At 51.9% G+C, this 20,647-nt stretch overlaps 1 protein-coding gene across 2 annotated transcripts in view; it reads right to left on the reverse strand.

Moving 5' to 3' along the window:
• Positions 1–5,145: 5,145 nt before the first annotated feature.
• The window catches only part of LOC140420923 (sodium- and chloride-dependent neutral and basic amino acid transporter B(0+)-like), a 117,439-nt gene continuing 101,937 nt past the window's right edge, over positions 5,146–20,647 (reverse strand). For both annotated transcript variants that reach the window (XM_072505073.1, XM_072505074.1), the window contains 3 exons: positions 10,781–10,890; positions 10,507–10,677; positions 5,146–5,622 (listed from right to left, as the gene is read on the reverse strand). In XM_072505073.1, the coding sequence (XP_072361174.1) occupies positions 5,527–5,622; positions 10,507–10,677; positions 10,781–10,890 (377 nt within the window). In that variant the 3' untranslated portion in view covers positions 5,146–5,526. The remainder of the gene's footprint in view (positions 5,623–10,506; positions 10,678–10,780; positions 10,891–20,647) is intronic.

A 20,647-nucleotide genomic window follows, 5' to 3' on the forward strand; every position in this document is an offset into this window, starting at 1 on the left:
CCTGGTCACTGTCTCCCACCACACAGCACTCTGCTTCTCCTGGTCACTGTCTCCCCTCACACAGCACTCTGCTTCTCCTTGTCACTGTCTCCCCCCCCCCCCCCCCCCCCCCCACACAGCACTCTGCTTCTACTGGTCACTGTCTCCCACCACACAGCACTCTGCTTCTACTGGTCACTGTCTCCCACCACACAGCACTCTGCTTCTCCTGGTCACTGTCTCCCACCACACAGCACTCTGCTTCTCCTGGTCACTGTCTCCCCTCACACAGCACTCTGCTTCTCCTTGTCACTGTCTCCCCCCCCCCCCCCCCCCCCCACACAGCACTCTGCTTCTCCTGGTCACTGTCTCCCACCACACAGCACTCTGCTTCTCCTGGTCACCGCCTCCCACCACACAGCACTCTGCTTCTCCTGATCACTGTCTCCCCTCACACAGCACTCTGCTTCTCCTGGTCACCTTCTCCCACCACACAGCACTCTGCTTCTCCTGGTCACTGTCTCCCACCACACAGCACTCTGCTTCTCCTGGTCACTGTCTCCCCTCACACAGCACTCTGCTTCTCCTGGTCACCTTTTCCCACCACACAGCACTCTGCTTCTCCTGGTCACTGTCTCCCACCACACAGCACTCTGCTTCTCCTGGTCACCGCCTCCCACCACACAGCACTCTGCTTCTCCTGATCACTGTCTCCCCTCACACAGCACTCTGCTTCTCCTGGTCACCTTCTCCCACCACACAGCACTCTGCTTCTCCTGGTCACTGTCTCCCACCACACAGCACTCTGCTTCTCCTGGTCACTGTCTCCCACCACACAGCACTCTGCTTCTCCTGGTCACTTCCCCTTCCCCCACACCTCACTCTGCTTCTCCTGGTCACTGTCTCCCCCCCAGACAGCACTCTGCGTCTCCTGGTCACTGTCTCCCACCACACAGCACTCTGCTTCTCCTTGTCACAGTATCCCCCCCACACAGCACTCTGCTTCTCCTGGTCACTGTCTCCCACCACACAGCACTCTGCTTCTCCTGGTCACTGTCTCCCACCACACAGCACTCTGCTTCTACTGGTCACTTACCCTTCCCCCACACCGCACTCTGCTTCTCCTGGTCACTTCCCATTCCCCACACCGCACACTGCTTCTCCTGGTCACTCACCTTCAACCACACAGCGCTCTGCTTCTCCTGATCACTGTCTCCCACCCACACAGAACTCTGCTTCTCCTGGTCACTTACTTTCCCCCACACAGCACCCTGCTTCTCCTGGTCACTGTCTCCAACCCACACAGCACTCTGCTTCTCCTGGTCACTGTCTCCCCGCCACACAGCTCTCTGCTTCTCCTGGTCACCGTCTCCCATCCACACAGCACTCTGCTTCTCCTGGTCACTGTCTCCCCCCCACACAGCACACTGCTTCTCCTGGTCACTGTCTCCCACCCACACAGCACTCTGCTTCTCCTGGTCACTGTCTCCCACCCACACAGCACTCTGCTTCTCCTGGTCACTGTCTCCCACCCACACAGCACTCTGCTTCTCCTGGTCACTGTCTGCCACCCACACAGCACTCTGCTTCTCCTGGTCACTGTCTCCCCTCACACAGCATTCTGCTTCTCCTGGTCACTGTCTCCCACCACACAGCACTCTGCTTCTCCTGGTCACTGTCTACCACCCCCCCCCCCCCCCCACACACACACAGCACTCTGCTTCTCCTGGTCACTTATCTTCCCGCACACAGCACTCTGCTTCTCCCGGTCACAGTATCCCCCCCACACAGCACTCTACTTCTCCTGGTCACTGTCTCCCCCCCACACAGGACTCTGCTTCTCCTGGTCACTTCCCATTCCCCACACAGCGCTCTGCTTCTCCTGGTCACTCACCTTCAACCACACAGCACTCTGCTTCTCCTGGTCACTGTCTCCCCTCACACAGCACTCTGCTTCTCCTGGTCACTGTCTCCCCTCACACAGCACTCTGCTTCTCCTGGTCACTGCCTCCCACCCACACAGCACTCTGCTTCTCCTGGTCACTGTCTCCCACCACACAGCACTCTGCTTCTCCTGGTCACTGTCTCACACCGACACAGCACTCTGCTTCTCCTGGTCACTGTCTCACACCCACACAGCACTCTGCTTCTCCTGGTCACTGTCTCCCCCCCACACAGCACTCTGCTTCTCCTGGTCACTCTTTCCCCCCAGACAGAACTCTGCTTCTCCTGGTCACTCACTCCCCCCACACAGCACTCTGCTTCTCCAGGTCACTTATCTTCCCCCACACATCATCTGCTCATCCTGGTCACTTACCTTCACCCACACAGCACTCTGTTTTTCCTGGTCACTTCCCCTTCCCCACAGCACTCTGCTTCTCCTGGTCACTGTCTACCCGCCCCCCACACACACACACAACACTCTGCTTCTCCTGATCACTTATCTTCCCGCACACAGCACTCTGCTTCTCCTGGTCACTGTCTCCCACCACACAGCACTCTGCTTCTCCTGGTCACTGTCTCCCACCACACAGCACTCTGCTTCTCCTGGTCACTGTCTCCCCCCCACACAGCACTCTGCTTCTCCTGGTCACTGTCTCCCACCACACAGCACTCTGCTTCCACTGGTCACTTACCCTTCCCCCACACCGCACTCTGCTTCTCCTGGTCACTTCCCATTCCCCACACCGCACACTGCTTCTCCTGGTCACTGTCTCCCACCACACAGCACTCTGCTTCTCCTGGTCACTGTCTCCCACCACACAGCACTCTGCTTCTCCTGGTCACTGTCTCCCACCACACAGCGCTCTGCTTCTACTGGTCACTTCCCCTTCCCCCACACCTCACTCTGCTTCTCCTGGTCACTGTCTACCCGCCCTCCCCCCCCCCCCCCCCCCCACACACACACACACAACACTTTGCTTCTCCTCGTCACTTATCTTCCCGCACACAGCACTCTGCCTCTCCAGGTCACAGTATCCCCCCCACACAGCACTCTGCCTCTCCAGGTCACAGTATCCCCCCCACACAGCACTCTGCTTCTCCTGGTCACTGTCTCCCCCCCACACAGCACTCTGCTTCTCTTGGTCACTGTCTCCCCTCACACAGCACTCTGCTTCTCCTGGTCACTGTCTCCCACCACACAGCACTCTGCTTCTCCTGGTCACTGTCTCCCCTCACACAGCACTCTGCTTCTCCTGGTCACTGTCTCACACCACACAGCACTCTGCTTCTCCTGGTCACTGTCTCCCCTCACACAGCACTCTGCTTCTCCTGGTCACTGTCTCCCCTCACACAGCACTCTGCTTCTACTGGTCACTTCCCCTTCCCCCACACCTCACTCTGCTTCTCCTGGTCACTTCCCATTCCCCACACAGCACTCTGCTTCTCCTGGTCACTCACCTTCAACCACACAGCACTCTGCTTCTCCTGGTCACTGTCTCCCATCACTCTGCTTCTCCTGGTCACTGTCTCCCCTCACACAGCATTCTGCTTCTCCTGGTCACTGTCTCCCCTCACACAGCACTCTGCTTCTCCTGGTCACTGTCTCCCACCACACAGCACTCTGCTTCTCCTGGTCACTGTCTCCCACCACACAGCACTCTGCTTCTCCTGGTCACTGTCTACCCGCCCCCCCGCCCCCGCACACACACACAGCACTCTGCTTCTCCTGGTCACTTATCTCCCCGCACACAGCACTCTGCTTCTCCTGGTCACTGTCTCCCCCCCACACAGCACTCTGCTTCTCCTGGTCACTGTCTCCCCTCACACAGCACTCTACTTCTCCTGGTCACAGTATCCCCCCCACACAGCACTCTGCTTCTCCTGGTCACAGTATCCCCCCCACACAGCACTCTGCTTCTCCTGGTCACTGTCTCCCCTCACACAGCACTCTACTTCTCCTGGTCACTCACCTTCAACCACACAGCACTCTGCTTCTCCTGGTCACTGTCTCCCCTCACACAGCACTCTGCTTCTCCTTGTCACTGTTTCCCACCACACAGCACTCTGCTTCTCCTGGTCACTGTCTCACACCCACACAGCACTCTGCTTCTCCTGGTCACTGTCTCCCACCACACAGCACTCTGCTTCTCCTTGTCACTGTTTCCCCCCCCCCCCCACACAGCACTCTGCTTCTCCTGGTCACTGTCTCTCTCCCCCCCCCCCCAACACACCCACACAGCACTCTGCTTCTCCTGGTCACTGTTTCCCCCCCCCCCCCCCCCCCCACAGCACTCAGCTTCTCCTGGTCACTGTCTCCCCTCACACAGCACTCTGCTTCTCCTTGTCACTGTTTCCCCCCGCACAGCACTCTGCTTCTCCTGGTCACTGTCTCTCCCCCCCCCCCAACACACACACTCAATGCTCTGCTTCTCCTGGTCACTGTCTCCCATCACACAGCACTCAGCTTCTCCTGGTCACTGCCTCCCCTCACACAGCACTCTGCTTCTCCTTGTCACTGTTTCCCCCCGCACAGCACTCTGCTTCTCCTGGTCACTGTCTCTCCCCCCCCCCCCCCCAACACACACACTCAATGCTCTGCTTCTCCTGGTCACTGACCCCCCCCCCTCACACACACACACAACACTCTGCTTCTTCTGATCACTGTCTCCCCCCCTCCCCTCCCCCTCCTCTCTCCCCCTCCCCCCTCTCCCCTCCCTCCTCCCTCCCCTCCCTCCTCCCCCTCCCCTCCTCCTCCCCCCCTCCCAACCCCCAACCCCCTCCCCTCCTCCTCCCCCCCCTCCCAACCCCCCACCCCCCTCCCCCCCAACCCCCCTCCCCCCCAACCCCCCCTCTCTCCCCAACCCCCCTCCCCCCCAACCCCCCTCCCCCCCAACCCCCCCACTCCCCCCCCAACCCCCCCCCTCTCCCCCCCCAACCCCCCCCCTCTCCCCCTCCGATATTGTGACTGCTGTGTAACGTGTGTTCAAATGAAAAGTAAAACCAGGTAGCGAAGATAATCACACCAGTATGGAAGTCTTTACAGGATGTCCTAGTGCTGGCATTCGGACTGTGCCAGGGACCAGGCTGAAACTGGCCCACATCCTTGTTTGACACTTTCAGTCATGAATATTGTGGGTGGCATTGGATGAGCTTTCTGCAGATCGTATTTGATGATGGCCAACTTAAGCCGCCAACCTTATAACAGTTGTCATTATATGGTGCTCACTCTGAAATTGTTCTTTTAATATTTTCCACTAGAAGTTGTATATTTGAACACTGCTGTTTTTGAGGCCAGTTGAGCATCTATTTTGATCAAAGCACATTAAATCTATTGTGTACAGTGCAGTGTTACAGATCATAACACAGATTTATACACATTGGCCCGGATCCTCCCCGATTTGGCATTCCTCCTTAGATTGCCGCTCCACTTGAACATTTCCCAGCCCTGGTGGTCCTCTACATTTCCTGATGGATCTCCCAAGTCCGGCTTCTCCAGAAAGTCTCGCTCGAAGCATTGTAGCCGTGGATTTTCATTGTTTCCAAATTGATCAAGAAATTTTGCTTTGAATTGTCCCATCTCAAGAGTTTCCCAAGTTCAGGGGCTCATGTAGAATCAGGTTTCTTTCTGTATCTTTCCCCTCTGTGTTGTTCCAAGAATGGACCCCAATCAGGAGCTGATGTACAAGCGGCAGAAATTTTCTGTGGAAGGAAAAGCAAAATGTTTAATTACTCCTATTCGGTTTTTAGCCAATGATCAACTTCCAGCTAGAAAGAAAATTCCTGATTCGGATCAGATTCCCCTGCAGTTTGTTCCAGCACATGATACCAAAAATTATTTAACCTGGATGTTATTCACAGAGATCATGGGCGGAATTCTCTCAGCCCGGAGCCGGGCCGGAGAATCCCCATGACCGGCGTGAATCGCACCATGCCGCCCCGACGCGATTTTCCTCGGAGCAGAGAATCGGCACCATTGGTGCCGGCGTGGTCGGCGCAGCGCCAGTCGGGGGCCACGCCCGCCGATTCTCGGCCCATGAAGGGCCGAGCGGCCGCAGCAAAAATTCCGAGTCCCGCCAGCGCCATTCTAATCTGCTCTCAGTCGGCGGGACCTCGGAGTGGAAGGGTCCAGGGGTGGCCTGTGGGGGGGGGGGGGGGGGGGGGGGAGGGAGGGGGGCGGGGGAGATCAACCCTGGGGGGGCCCTACGTTGTGGCCTGGCCCGCGATTGGGGCCCACCAATCGGCTGGCTGGCCTCTCGGGCTGGGGGCCTCCTTTCTTCTGCGCCGGCCCCTGTAGCCCTACGCCATGTTGCATCGGGGCCGGCGCGGAGATGGGAGCCACTGCGCATGTGCGTATTGGCGCCGGTGCCACTGCGCATGCGAGGACCCCGCGGCGCCCAGTTGATGCTGGGATCAGCAGCTGGAGCGCTCCTATGCAGTGCTGGCCCCCTGTAGGGGCCAGAATTGCTGGTCCTGAGGCCGTGTTGACGCCATCGAGAAATGCCTCAGGATCAGAGAATCCTGCCCCCTACTCCCATGTTTGAACTCTCATCTCTCAAGTAGTATAATGGCAATGAGAAATGTAAAGAACATGGAACCGCAGCTAATTCCATGTCTGAAAGGAGGAGAGAGAGAGAGGTTTTGGATATTAAGATGTTGTTCAATGAGTATCCAGTCGGCTGTTTTTAAAACAAATTTGTTCGTGGGGTATGGGTGTTATTGGCTGAGTCAGCGTCTGTTGCCCATCTCTAATTGCCCTTGAACTGAGTGGCTTGCTAGGCCATTTCAGCGTGTGTGTGTGAGGGGGGGGGGGGGGCGCAGTTAAGAGTCAAACACATCTCCCTGTGGTGTGTGGAGTCACATGTAGGCTAGACTGGGTAAGGACGGCAGATATCCTTCCCTGAAGAACATTAGTGAACCAGATGGGTTTTTACGACAATCAACGATGATTTCATGGTCGTCATTAGACTTTTAATTCCAGATTTTTATTAAATTCAAATGTCACCATCTGCCCTGATGCAATTCGAACCCGGGGCCACAGAGCATTACCCTGGGTCTCTGGATTACTAGTCCAGTGACTGTCGTGTTAATCACCCTGGGGTAACACGGACTGCAACTGGATGCAGATGTACTTGAAAGTAGACTCCAAACTTTGATGTTGGTTCAATACTCTTTATTGAACTTGTTAAGCAGTGCAGACAGTTCGCTGTGGGTTTGACACTCTGCTAATCTAAGCGTGCTTACTATCACGAACTAGGCCAGACTAGCTCTGAACCACGTGTAGAAGGTGCTAACTGATATATACACTCTGACTGTCACTACAGTTGTCACCAGTGGAAAGAGGCAGAGTGCTGATGCCTCGTGTGTTTTATAGTGGGAAACCTCCCTCTAGTGTTCTGCCTGGTGATTTGTTGTGTTCTGTCCTGTGTGTTGATTGGCTGTACTGGGTGTCTGTCACTGCCTGTCTGTATCGCATTATGTGCATGAGTGCATATCATAACAATGACAATACCACAATGCCATTGCCTGACAGTTGACAATTGGTTTTGACAGGTCTGTTAACAGTTGCAATGAGTTTGAGGGTAATGCACGTTTTACACACATTTATATCTACTTTTCCAAAGGGCATGTGGCCTATCCCAAAGGACACCTTACCGCCACCAAGAGTCCTGAAACCAGACACAAAGGTGTACCTTTTAGCTACAAAGGGGTTATCCAAATTATTCCACTAAATGCGGACCAGCTCTTGGTCTAATCTGTGCATGTTAGTCCTTGCAGACTAAAATCTAATTTTAATCTAGGCAGCTGATTATTTAAATGGCCAACTGACTCTGTAAATTGTGCAAGCCAGACTCCCGACCCAACTCCACTCCATGAAAATAGGAAGCGGCAGGTTTGGGGGGCAGCACTTGACTTTTAGGCTCATTTGTCACTTTCGCCATGGCAGATAGTCTCTCCATATAATCTTTATTAGTGTCACATTAATACTGCAATGATGTTACTCTGAAAATCCCCTCGGCGCCACACTACGGTGCCTATTCAGGTACACAGAGGGAGAATACAGAATGTCCAATCCACATCTTTCACATGTGGATTGTGCACATCTTTCAAGACTTGTGGGAGGAAACCGGAGCACTCGGTGGAAACCCAAGCAGACACGGGGAGAACGTGCAGACTCCGCACAGACAGTGCGGAGTCCCAAGCTGGGAATTGAACTCGGGTCCTTTGCGCTGTGAAGCCGCAGTGCTAACCACTGTGCTACTAAGTCTCGGCTTTTGTGCCATTAGCTGCAATATTCTGGGATCCACTGAAGTGCAGACACTGGAGCCTGAAGTTTACTGCTTGTAGTTAATTGAAGCATGGCATGAATCAATTTACATTAAAAATGTAAAGAATGGCTACATTTCCAGAGGAACAGAATGAATTTCTAAAAATTGTTCACAACTTTTTTTTCTCGGTTTCTAATGATCAAGCATTCAGATTTCCAATACTGAAAGAGGCAAAATTACCTCCCATAGAATATTGGAATGACCAACTTGTCTTCAGTTACTGCTATAGTGTGTTCCCTGAACCGTTAAACCTGCTATAGTGTGTTCCCTGAACCGTTGAACCTGCTATAGTGTGTTCCCTGAACCTTTCTTTGGCACCTGTCAGATGCTGAACCAAGAGATCAGAGCTTTGCTGTCATAGTTGATCCCAAGATGAACTTCCAATCTCATAATCCAGTCGAACGTTAAAACCATCAGTTCCACCTACATGATATCATCTAACTTTGACCATGCATCAGGTTGTCTCCTGCTGATACCCTCATCCATGCTTTTGTTATCTCTTCATTTGATTATTCCAACATGTACCTTGCATAAACCTGAGGTTATTCAAAACATTTCTGCCAGTGTCCTTGTTCACACCAACTCATTTAGAAAGTCTGTGCTCACTGACGTACATTGGCTCCCGGTTCAGCAACACCTTAATTTTAAAATTCTCATCCTTATTTTCAAATACTTCCATGACCTCATCCCTCCCTGCAGCTGTCATCTCTTCCAGGCACACAACCTTCCAAAATAGATGGGGCTGGGAGGCTGAGTCCCCAAGCCGGCGTGTAAACAGTGGTGTTTTACGCCAGGAAAACTGGCGCAAAATGGCCACTGATCTGCCGTTTTGCTGGGGGCTAGCAGAGAGGTAGCGTAGAGCACCCAGCTCTAGCTGCAGGTGTGGCCCGGAGCATTGCTGGGTCCATGGTTGTGCATGCGTACGGCGGCGGCCTGAAGCGGCTGTGCCATGCTTCATGGCGGACCCAGCCCGAGGACCCCGACCGCAAAAGTAGTACTCCCCTTCGGCCGCTCGTGCGCCCCAGACTACTCCCCCCATAGTGCCCCCTGCCCCAAATGAAGCCCCCCTGCCCGTGGATCGGCCCACCCCCGACTGTGGCGACTGAGTCCGCAGCCGCCATGCTAAGTACACAACGGGTGAGACCATGAGAGTCCCACGCGTTGGGAACTCGGCCGTTCGGGGACGGAGCATCGCAGGGCAGACCTCAGGCAATGGCCATAGGCCTTGGATTCGTGGCTCGGTGTAAGAGTACACCACTTTTTAAGGGGCGGAGCATCGCGAAAGCGGCGCGGCGCCTGATTCTGGCGTCATCGGGGATTCTCCGCCCCCTCGCCGAACATGATTTCGCCGTCGGGGAGCGGAGAATCCAGCCCAAGGTTTCTTCTAAGTCTGGCCTCTCGAGTATTCCCAACTTTAATTGTTCAATTAGTGGCCATGTTTTCAATTGCCTCTCTAACCACCCTGCCTGCACACGTCTCTTTTTCCTTTGTTACTGGAATAAATCTATTCTTTGACCAAACTTTGGCTATTTGCCATAACATCTCCTCGTGTGGCACAGTGTCAAAGTGTACTCGATAACTCTCCTATTTACGGTAAGACAGGATATAAATATAATTTTTTGCTATTGAAGATGTGGTGAGAGATCACGAGAGATCAGCAGAATCTCGCATAAATTCTGGGGGCAAATTTAGATAACCTCAGAAATTGGGTGTTTGAGTGACCACACCCATTCAACCTAATGCAGGCAATGGACAAAGCTTGTACTGCCTGCATCCATAGAATCCTTGCAGTGTTGAAGGCGACCATTCAGCACATCAGGTCTGCACTGATTCACCAAACAGCACTCCCCCTCCCTATCCCCAGAACCCTGCGTATTGATCAGGGCCAATCTACCCAACCTGCACATCTTTGGACTGTGAAACCAGAGCACCTGAGGGAAACCCACGCAGACACGGGGGAGGACATATAAAATGCACACAGACAGTCACCCAGGGCGGGAATCGAGCCCTGGTCCCTGGCGTTGTGAGGCAACGGTGCTAACCACTGGTGCCACCCCTATCTACTGATGAAATCCTTCTGATACATGTTTACCACTCCTGCGCTAATGCCCTTGTCAAGGTGGGGCCCATGCCAGAAATGGGCAGAAGCAGCCTGGATAACATTTTGGTTCTAAATGTTGAAATTAGGACCACTTCACAGCCCAATATTGTGTCCTCTTTTCCTTAACCTTGAAAAGATATCAAGATGTTTTTGTACCTGACACATGGTGGAGCCCTTAGCCTGGACAATTCTCCCAATGGCAACAATGAGGATCCACACAATGCTGAAGCTTATCATGCACCAGCCAAGTGCTGTGGCCCAGGCAGGGTATTCAACAGATCCATACGTTAGTGGGGCTAATGTTGATAATGACCAAATTAGGATTACCTGAATGAAATGAATGCACAAAGCAAGGTCAAATACAAAATTAGAGATTATCTGCAGTGTTATTTTTAATTTAAATTCGGAAAAAAATCTAACATCTCCTTACCACCAGCAAACATGGGGAGACAAAAACCCAACAGACTCTCCACCACAGCCAGAAGAGCCAGGTCCTTTCCCCAATCATCATCTCAATATCCTTGATGAATCTGTTTACCCCTGTAACATCAAGAAAGCAAAGAGACACATATTTTTCCATCTTCAACAATAACTATTTATATTTATGTAGGTTTTGACATAATGAAATGTTGCGAGGCACTTTACAGGAGCATTCGAAGACAAGGTATGACACCTGGTTACCGAAGTGTTAGATCAGATGAGCTTGGGCAAATAGATAGATTTTAAACAGTCCCTTCAAGGAAGAATGCAAGGTGGAGAGTCTGAGAGGTTTATGGAAAGAATTCAAGAGCTTGGGGCATTGGGAACTGGAGGCAGGACTAACAATGGCATATCAATTAGAATTGGGAGGAGTGCAGATATTTAGGAGCATTGTAGGATTGGAGAAGATTACAGAGATAGAGAGGGGCAAGGTGTAGAAGGATTTGAAACCAAGGATGAGAATGTTAAAATCAAGATGTTGCTTGACTGGGAGCCAATGAGATCAGCAAACATTAGGATAAGAGGGGAAAAAAGGCTTGACACTATTTAAGACAAGGGCAGCAGAGTTTTGAATGACGTCAAGTTTACGGTGAATAGATTGTGGGAGACCAACCAGGACTGTATTGGAATATTCAAGGAGGTAATGAAGGTATTGGGTTTTTTTTAATTTTAGAGTGCCCAATTATTTTTTTCCAATTATGGGGTAATTTAATGTGGCGAATCCACCTACTGTGCACATCTTTGGGTTGTGGGGGAGAAACCCACGCAAACATGGGGAGAATGTGAAAAATCCACACAGACAGTAACACATGTTAAGTAATGGGTTAAGAGAGACATTCCAATTAGTTGTCTCATTCATGTTAAGTATCCAATAATTGACACTGGTGTCGTGTTGGTTGTTCCGATGTACAAACGAACCAACACGGTTGTAGATGGTACAACTCTGTTTTATTGTTCTGAATAATAACAACTGTTAACTTCTGGCTGTGGTTCGTACTTCACCAGTTAACCTGTGGACCCAGCCCTAGCACTATCTTAGAGAGGCACTCAGCACATGGTGTATGTCTGAGTGACACGCTGTGAGCTCTATGCTCTGAGCTATCTCCTGCTGGAATGCGCGGGAACTGTGGTGTTCCCTGTTTTATAGTGCGTGTGCTCTCACTGGTGATTGGCTGTGATGTTGCATGTGTGTTGATTGGTCCGTCGACCTGTCCATCAGTGTGTGTGTGTGATTGCACCATGATATGTAAATATGAATATCATGACATTCCCCCCTTTTCACAAGAATATGTGCCTACATGGTAATAAAGATTGGTGTGTACTGAGTGCGACTCAGTATGTGTGTGCAATATTTACATCAGGCTAAACTATATACATAGGAGGGTGTCAGGTGCAACATATCAACGAGGTTGTACCACAAACAAAACAAGTGCAATCATCAAATATCGAAAGAGAACTCCTGGAACGACAAAAAAGAGAAACACGTTAACATCGTTGCATAACAATTCAGTGAGTCCAATGTGCAAACAGGCTCATAAGTCCAGCCTAGTAGGTGGGCGACGAATTCGGGTTGACCGTTAGGGTGGCACACCATTCATCGCCCGGATGAACGCTGTGCACTGGCATCGGCTGGTGGGTCCTACTTGGGGACATCCGATTTCTGTCTATCACCGCAATGCGGAAGGCTTCCCGGTCGTCGGTGTCACCGGTCTGTACGTCGTCAGGGTATGACTCGGTGTATGGAGGCCGAATGGCCCGCACGTCCCTGCGAGGCTGGCGGAATTGGGGAGCGTTGGCAGGTTGAGCTGCTCGACAGCAGGCAGCGTAGTGGCCCATCTTGCCACAGAGGAGGCATTGTCTAGTTTTGGCTGGACATTGCCGCTTTAAATGTGCGGATCCACAGTTGCCGCACGTCATGACGTCATGGCGTTCGTTGCGTCATCGCACATGTGCAGTTTGGTCCTTCGTAGAGCACGCCTGCGCGTTGCGTCGCTCTGCGTCGACGTCCCCTCTTTTGGTGCGTACAACCGCGGGAGGCCTCGGAAAGCGCGCAAAATGGCCGCCCTCCTCTGGGCCACGTGCCGGGAGGAACTCGATCGACTGGACCCGCTCGGCCTCGTAGGACCCCTGCCTTGCCGATTCGGCCGCCTGGTATTGGGAGTACCGGCTGGTCGCATTTTCGTGGAGGACGCAGGTTTCGATGGCGGTGGCTAGGGTGAGGCTCTTTATTTTGAGGAGCTGCTGGCATAGGGTGTTCGAGGTGACCCCAAAAACTATCTGGTCCAGAATCATGGAATCGGAGGTGGCCTCATAGCCGCAGGACTGCGCGAGGATACGGAGGTGCATCAAAAAGGACTGAAAAGGCTCATCCTTATCCTGCAGGCGCTGCTTGAAGAGGTACCTCTCGAAGCTCTCATTCACTTCGACGCTGAAGTGTTGCTCAAGTTTTAGAAGGACCGTCTTGTACTTCGTCTTGTCCTCGCCTTCCGCGAACACCAGGGAGTTGTAGATGTGGATGGCGTGTTGCCCTGCAGTGGAGAGGAGGAGGGCGATTTTTCTGGTATCCGATGCATTCTCCCTGTCTGTGACTTCTAGGAAGAGCTGGAAGCGCTGGTTAATCAGCTTCCAGTTGACGCCGAGATTTCCAGCGATTTGGAGCGGCTGCGGCGGGCTGATGGTGTCCATGGCACAGAATGGCAGATCTCTGAAGATGTGCAGGTAGGTCTCACAGTTGCTGGGGAGTTTCCAATCCTGGTATCATGTTGTGTTGGGTGTTCCGATACACAAACGAACCAACACGGTTGTAGATGGTACAACTCTGTTTTATTGTTCTGAATAATAACAACTGTTAACTTCTGGCTGTGGTTCGTACTTCACCAGTTAACCTGTGGCCCAGCCCTAGCACTATTCTAGAGAGGCACTCAGCACATGGTGTATGTCTGAGTGACACGCTGTGAGCTCTGTGCTCTGAGCTATCTCCTGCTGGAATGCGCGGGAACTGTGGTGTTCCCTGTTTTATAGTGCGTGTGCTCTCACTGGTGATTGGCTGTGATGTTGCGTGTGTGTTGATTGGTCCGTCGACCTGTCCATCAGTGTGTGTGTGTGATTGCACCGTGATATGTAATTATGGATATCATGACAACTGGTATGGAAAGGGGCTTCAGGTGGCCTTTGTGTCATGTGATGTGATGGTAGAGTTTTGTGCAGAGTCTGTTCAAGTGAAATAAAGGTGTTGGTGAAAAGGAGCAGAACCGTTGACTCTTGATACAACAGCAGCTAAACATCTAACAAATGGTAGCAGAGGATGGTTGCTGTACAAATGTGAAGGGTTGAAAGGTACAACTTTTCCAGACCAAACCAAGGAGTGAGGGGAGAAGAAAAAAAAAGATACATGGCTGAACCTAGGATAAAGATGGCCGGATATGACTACCCCCCCTTATTTTCTGAAAGGGGATCGTACGACCAATGGAGAAGTGCAGTAGTTATGTGGACTAAGGTAACTACCTTGGGAAAGAGAAAACAAGGTATGGCATTGGCTCTTTCTCTACCTTATGACAGTAAAATCGGAACAAAGTATTTTCTGAGCTGGAATTGGAAGAGTTAGACTCAGAAGAAGGTCTGGAGACTATTACTTTATGTGGATAAAATATATAAAAAGGATGACTTGTTAAGTGCGGATGAAGCATGGCCGCATTTTGATAGGTTCTGGAAAATAGAGGATTTCTCCATCGAAGACTATATAATGGAATTTGACAGACTATATAAAAGGTTGCAGAAACACAACCTGGAATTTCCACAGTCTGTGTTGGCCTTTAAATTACTTGACTGTGCTAGAGTAAGCAACATGGATATGCTCCTGGTTTTGACAGGAGTTCAGTTTGCGGATCAAGATACCTTATTCGATCAGATGACAGAAGCTTTAAAAAAGTTTCTGGGGAAACGTTTGATTCTGATGGCTCTGATGACCCAAATAGGTCAGCCTGCAATAATGCAGAATATGGAAGATACACTACTAACAGGATGGCGAAATCGTAAGGCTAAGAACAGGCTCCAAGACGAGAGAAGGAGATTGGGACCCGGAAATTATGAAGACAGAAACCTAGTTAGAACCTACAAAAGGAAGATGAACCCCAGAAATGCACGGGGCATGATAAATCGATGTTTTCAATGTGACTCTCAATACCATTATGCTTTCAACTGTCCAACACATTATAATAGAGTGCTTGGAGACTTCCGGGTGCAGCGATGACCAGCTAAGTCGCACGTTTCAGCAGCTCCCGGTGGAACGGACTTTTGGGCTCTTAACAGGAGCCCCAACGGCAATTTTAATGGCAAAAAACACTGTGCGGTAAACCAGAATGGAATCCCCCCTGGACACGGATGGAAAAAGGAGAGGAAAGTGGCCGGAATGCGGTGGATCCTCTTGAGCAGCGGCCAGGAAGGCAGGCACAAAGCAAGATGGCGTCGGAAGGAGGCAGTTTAATATGGGGCCCTGACCAACAAGAGTTCCTGCGGCGTTGCGTGGAAGAACTTAAAAAGGAGATAAAGAAGGAGCTGTTGGCCCCGATATTACAAGCGATTGAGGGGCTAAAGGAGGAGCAAAAGACCCAGGAACAGGATCTTCGGGTCGTGAAGGCAAAGGCTGCTGAGAATGAGGACGACATACAGGGCCTGGTGGTGAAGACAGAGATGCACGAGGCACAACACAAAAGGTGTGTGGAAAGGCTGGAGGTGCTGGAGAATAATGCGAGGAGGAAAAATTTAAGGATTCTTGGTCTTCCCGAAGGTGTAGAAGGGGCGGACGTCGGGGCATATGTGAGCACGATGCTGCACTCGTTAATGGGATCGGAGGCCCCGACGGGTGGTGTCCCGCAGGGTTCAGTGTTGGGACCACAGCTGTTCTCTTTATATATTAACGATCTAGATAACGGGACTGAGGGCATTCTGGCTAAGTTTGCCGATGATACAAAGATAGGTGGAGGGGCAGGTAGTATGGAGGAGGTGGGGAGGCTGCAGAAAGATTTAGACAGTTTAGGAGAGTGGTCCAAGAAATGGCTGATGAAATTCAACGTGGGCAAGTGCGAGGTCTTGCACTTTGGAAAAAAGAATAGAGGCGTGGACTATTTTCTAAACGGTGACAAAATTCATAATGTTGAAGTGCAAAGGGATTTGGGAGTCCTAGTCCAGGATTCTCTAAAGGTAAACTTGCAGGTTGAGTCCGTAATTAAGAAAGCAAATGCAATGTTGTCATTCATCTCAAGAGGCTTGGAATATAAAAGCAGGGATGTACTTCTGAAGCTTTATAAAGCATTAGTTAGGCCCCATTTAGAATACTGTGAGCAATTTTGGGCCCCACACCTCAGGAAGGACATACTGGCACTGGAGCGGGTCCAGCGGAGATTCACACGGATGATCCCAGGAATGGTCGGCCTAACATACGTTGAACGTCTGAGGATCCTGGGATTATATTCATTGGAGTTTAGGAGGTTGAGGGGAGATCTAATAGAAACTTACAAGATAATGAATGGCTTAGGGACGTAGGGAAGTTGTTTCCATTAGCAGGGGAGACTAGGACCCGGGGGCACAGCCTTAGAATAAAAGGGAGTCACTTTAGAACAGAGATGAGGAGAAATTTCTTCAGCCAGAGAGTGGTGGGTATGTGGAATTCATTGCCACAGAGGGCGGTGGAGGCCGGGACGTTGAGTGTCTTTAAGACAGAAGTTGATAAATTCTTGATTTCTCGAGGAATTAAGGGCTATGGAGAGAGCGCGGGTAAATGGAGTTGAAATCAGCCATGATTGAATGGTGAAGTGGACTCGATTGGCGGAATGGCCTTACTTCCACTCCTATGTCTTATGGTCTTATGGTCTTATGGGTCCGCTGGAGGTGGAGGGAGCCTATCGGGTTATGGCGCGAAGACTGAGGGCTGGAGAAATTCCTCGAGCCATAGTGGTGAGATTTCTCCGATATAAGGACAGAGAGATGGTCCTCAGATGGGCAAAGAAAACTCGGAGCAGTAGGTGGGAGAACGCGGTGATCCGCGTATATCAAGATTGGAGTGCGGAGGTGGCGAGAAGGAGGGCAAGCTTTAATCGGGCCAAGGCAGTGCTGCACAAAAGGAAGGTTAAATTTGGAATGCTGCAGCCGGCAAGACTGTGGGTCACACATCAAGGGAAACACCACGACTTTGAAACGGCAGATGAGGCGTGGGCATTTATTGTCGAGGAGAAACTGGAGTGAGCGGGCCAGAAAAAGAACGTTTGGGACAAAGTGGTGGGGTGAATATGTGGGGTGAAGGGGGGGGAAAAAGGGGGAGGAGATGACTTCCCAAGTTGTTAATCCTGCGACCCTGTAACTTTTCTCTCTTCCCCATGTTGTGGGGGAGGGGGGGTGGGAGGATGAGGAGCTGAGGGCGCCGGCCATTGGGGGCGGGGCCAAAAGGGAAGCGTGGGCTTTGTTCCCGCGCTATGGTAATCATGGCGGGAACAGGGAAGCAGGAAGGAGGGGGCCTCGCACAGTGTGAGCCAAGGTCACGGGGGGAAGCCGAGGTCGGCCAGAGTTTGCTGACTTCTGGGAGCAACATGGGGGGTGCAATTACGCTAGTGGGGGATCTAGCGGGGGGAGGGGGGGGGTTAACTGGGTTGCTGCTGCTGGGGAGAAGGGGGAGCTGGTATGGGGTGGGGTGGTCGGGGCGGGAGGGCGCCGTTGGGGGGAGATACGGCTACGTGGGAACCGGGTGAGGAGCTGGATTAAAAAAGGGGATGGCTAGTCGACAAGGGGGGGGGTGGGTAAAGAGCCGCCCAACCCGGTTGATCACGTGGAATGTGAGAGGGCTGAACGGGCCGATTAAGAGGGCACGGGTACTCGCACACCTAAAGAAACTTAAGGCAGATGTGGTTATGCTTCAGGAGACGCATCTGAAACTGATAGACCAGGTCAGACTACGCAAAGGATGGGTGGGGCAGGTGTTTCATTCGGGGCTAGACGCAAAAAACAGGGGGGTGGCCATACTAGTGGGGAAGCGGGTAATGTTTGAGGCAAAGGCCATAGTGGCGGATAGTGGGGGCAGATACGTGATGGTGAGTGGCAAATTGCAAGGGGAGGCGGTGGTCTTAGTGAACGTATATGCCCCGAACTGGGATGATGCCAACTTTATGAGGAGTATGTTAGGACGTATCCCGGACCTAGAGGTGGGGAAGTTGGTAATCGGTGGAGATTTTAATACGGTGCTGGACCCAGGGCTGGACAGATCGAGGTCCAGGACCGGAAGGAGGCCGGCTGCAGCTAAGGTGCTTAAGGACTTTATGGAGCAGATGGGAGGAGTAGACCCCTGGAGATTTAGTCGGCCTAGGAGTAAGGAGTTTTCGTTTTTCTCCTACGTCCACAAAGTTTATTCACGAATAGATTTTTTTGTTTTGGGAAGGGCACTGATCCCGAAGGTGACGGGGACGGAGTACACGGCTATAGCTATTTCGGATCACGCTTCACATTGGGTGGACCTGGAGATACGGGAAGAAAAACAACAGCATCCACCCTGGAGAATGGACATGGGATTATTGGCAGATGAGGGGGTGTGTTTAAGGGTGAGGGGGTGTATTGAAAGGTACTTGGAACTCAATGATAATGGGGAGGTTCAGGTGGGAGTGGTCTGGGAGGCGCTGAAGGCAGTGGTTAGAGTGGAGCTGATATCTATTAGGGCACATAAAGGAAAGCAGGAGGGTCGGGAAAGGGAGCGGTTGTTGAAAGAACATCTGAGGGTGGACAGACAATATGTGGAGGCACCGGAGGAGGGACTGTACAGGGAAAGGCAAAGGCTACATGTAGAATTTGACTTGTTGACTACGGGTAATGCAGAGGCACAATGGAGGAAGGCACAGGGTGTACAGTACGAATACGGGGAGAAGGCGAGCAGGTTGCTGGCCCACCAACTGAGGAAAAGGGGAGCAGCGAGGGAGATAGGGGGGGTGAGAGATGAGGAGGGAGAGATGGAGCGGGGAGCGGAGAGAGTGAATGGAGTGTTCAAGGCATTTTACGAAAGATTATATGAAGCTCAGCCCCCGGATGGGAAGGAGAGAATGATGTGCTTTCTGGATCAGCTGGAATTTCCTAAGGTGGAGGAGCAGGAGAGGGTGGGACTGGGAGCACAGATTGAGACGGAGGAAGTAGTGAAAGGGATTGGGAGCATGCAGGCGGGGAAGGCCCCGGGACCAGACGGATTCCCAGTTGAATTCTACAGGAAATATATGGACTTGCTGGCCCCGCTACTGATGAGAACCTTGAATGAGGCGAGGGAAAGGGGGCAGCTGCCCCCGACTATGTCAGAGGCAACGATATCGCTCCTCCTAAAGAAGGAAAAAGTCCTGCTGCAATGCGGGTCTTATAGGCCCATTTCCCTCCTGAATGTGGACGCTAAGATTCTGGCCAAGGTAATGGCAACGAGGATAGAGGATTGTGTCCCGGGGGTGGTTCATGAGGACCAAACTGGGTTTGTGAAGGGGAGACAGCTGAATACAAATATACGGAGGCTGCTAGGGGTAATGATGATGCCCCCACCAGAGGGGGAAGCGGAGATAGTGGTGGTGATGGATGCCGAGAAAGCATTTGATAGAGTAGAGTGGGATAATTTGTGGGAGGTTCTGAGGAGATTTGGCTTTGGGGATGGGTATATCAGATGGGTACAGTTGCTGTATAGGGCCCCGATGGCGAGCGTGGTCACGAATGGACGGGGGTCTGAGTATTTTCGGCTCCATAGAGGGACGAGGCAGGGATGTCCTCTGTCCCCGTTATTGTTTGCACTGGCGATTGAACCCCTGGCCATTGCATTGAGGGGTTCCAGGAAGTGGAGGGGAGTACTCAGGGGGGGAGAAGAATACCGGGTATCTCTGTATGCGGATGATTTGTTGCTGTATGTGGCGGACCCGGCGGAGGGGATGCCAGAGATAATGCGGATACTTGGGGAGTTTGGAGATTTTTCAGGGTATAAACTGAACATGGGGAAAAGTGAGTTGTTTGTGGTGCATCCAGGGGAGCAGAGCAGAGAAATAGATGCTTTACCATTGAGGAAGGTAACAAGGGACTTCCGGTACTTGGGGATCCAGATAGCCAAGAATTGGGATACATTACATAGGCTTAATTTAACGCGGTTGGTGGAACAGATGGAGGAGGACTTTAAGAGATGGGACATAGTGTCCCTGTCATTGGCAGGTAGGGTGCAGGCGGTTAAAATGGTGGTCCTCCCGAGATTCCTTTTTGTGTTTCAGTGCCTCCCGGTGGTGGTCACGAAGGCTTTTTTCAAAAGAATCGAGAAGAGTATTATGAGTTTTGTGTGGGCTGGGAAGACCCTGAGAGTGAGGAGGGGATTCTTGCAGCGTAGTAGGGACAGGGGGGGGCTGGCACTACCGAGCCTAAGTGAGTACTACTGGGCCGCCAATATTTCAATGGTGTGTAAGTGGATGGAAGAAGGGGAGGGAGCGGCGTGGAAGAGATTGGAGAGGGCGTCCTGTAGGGGGACTAGCCTACAAGCAATGGTGACGGCGCCGTTGCCGTTCTCACCAAAGAAATACACCACAAGCCCGGTGGTGGTGGCTACATTGAAAGTTTGGGGGCAGTGGAGATGGCATAGGGGAAGGACGGGAGCCTCGGTGCGGTCCCCGATAAGAAATAACCATAGGTTTGTTCCGGGGAGAATGGATGGGGGATTTGGAGCATGGCAAAGAGCTGGGGTAGTACAATTGAGAGATCTGTTTGTAGATGGGACGTTTGCGAGTCTGGGAGTGCTGACGGAAAAATATGGGTTGCCCCAAGGGAATGCATTTCG

This window comes from Scyliorhinus torazame, chromosome 5 (genome assembly GCF_047496885.1).
Source record: "Scyliorhinus torazame isolate Kashiwa2021f chromosome 5, sScyTor2.1, whole genome shotgun sequence".
NCBI lineage: Eukaryota > Metazoa > Chordata > Chondrichthyes > Carcharhiniformes > Scyliorhinidae > Scyliorhinus > Scyliorhinus torazame.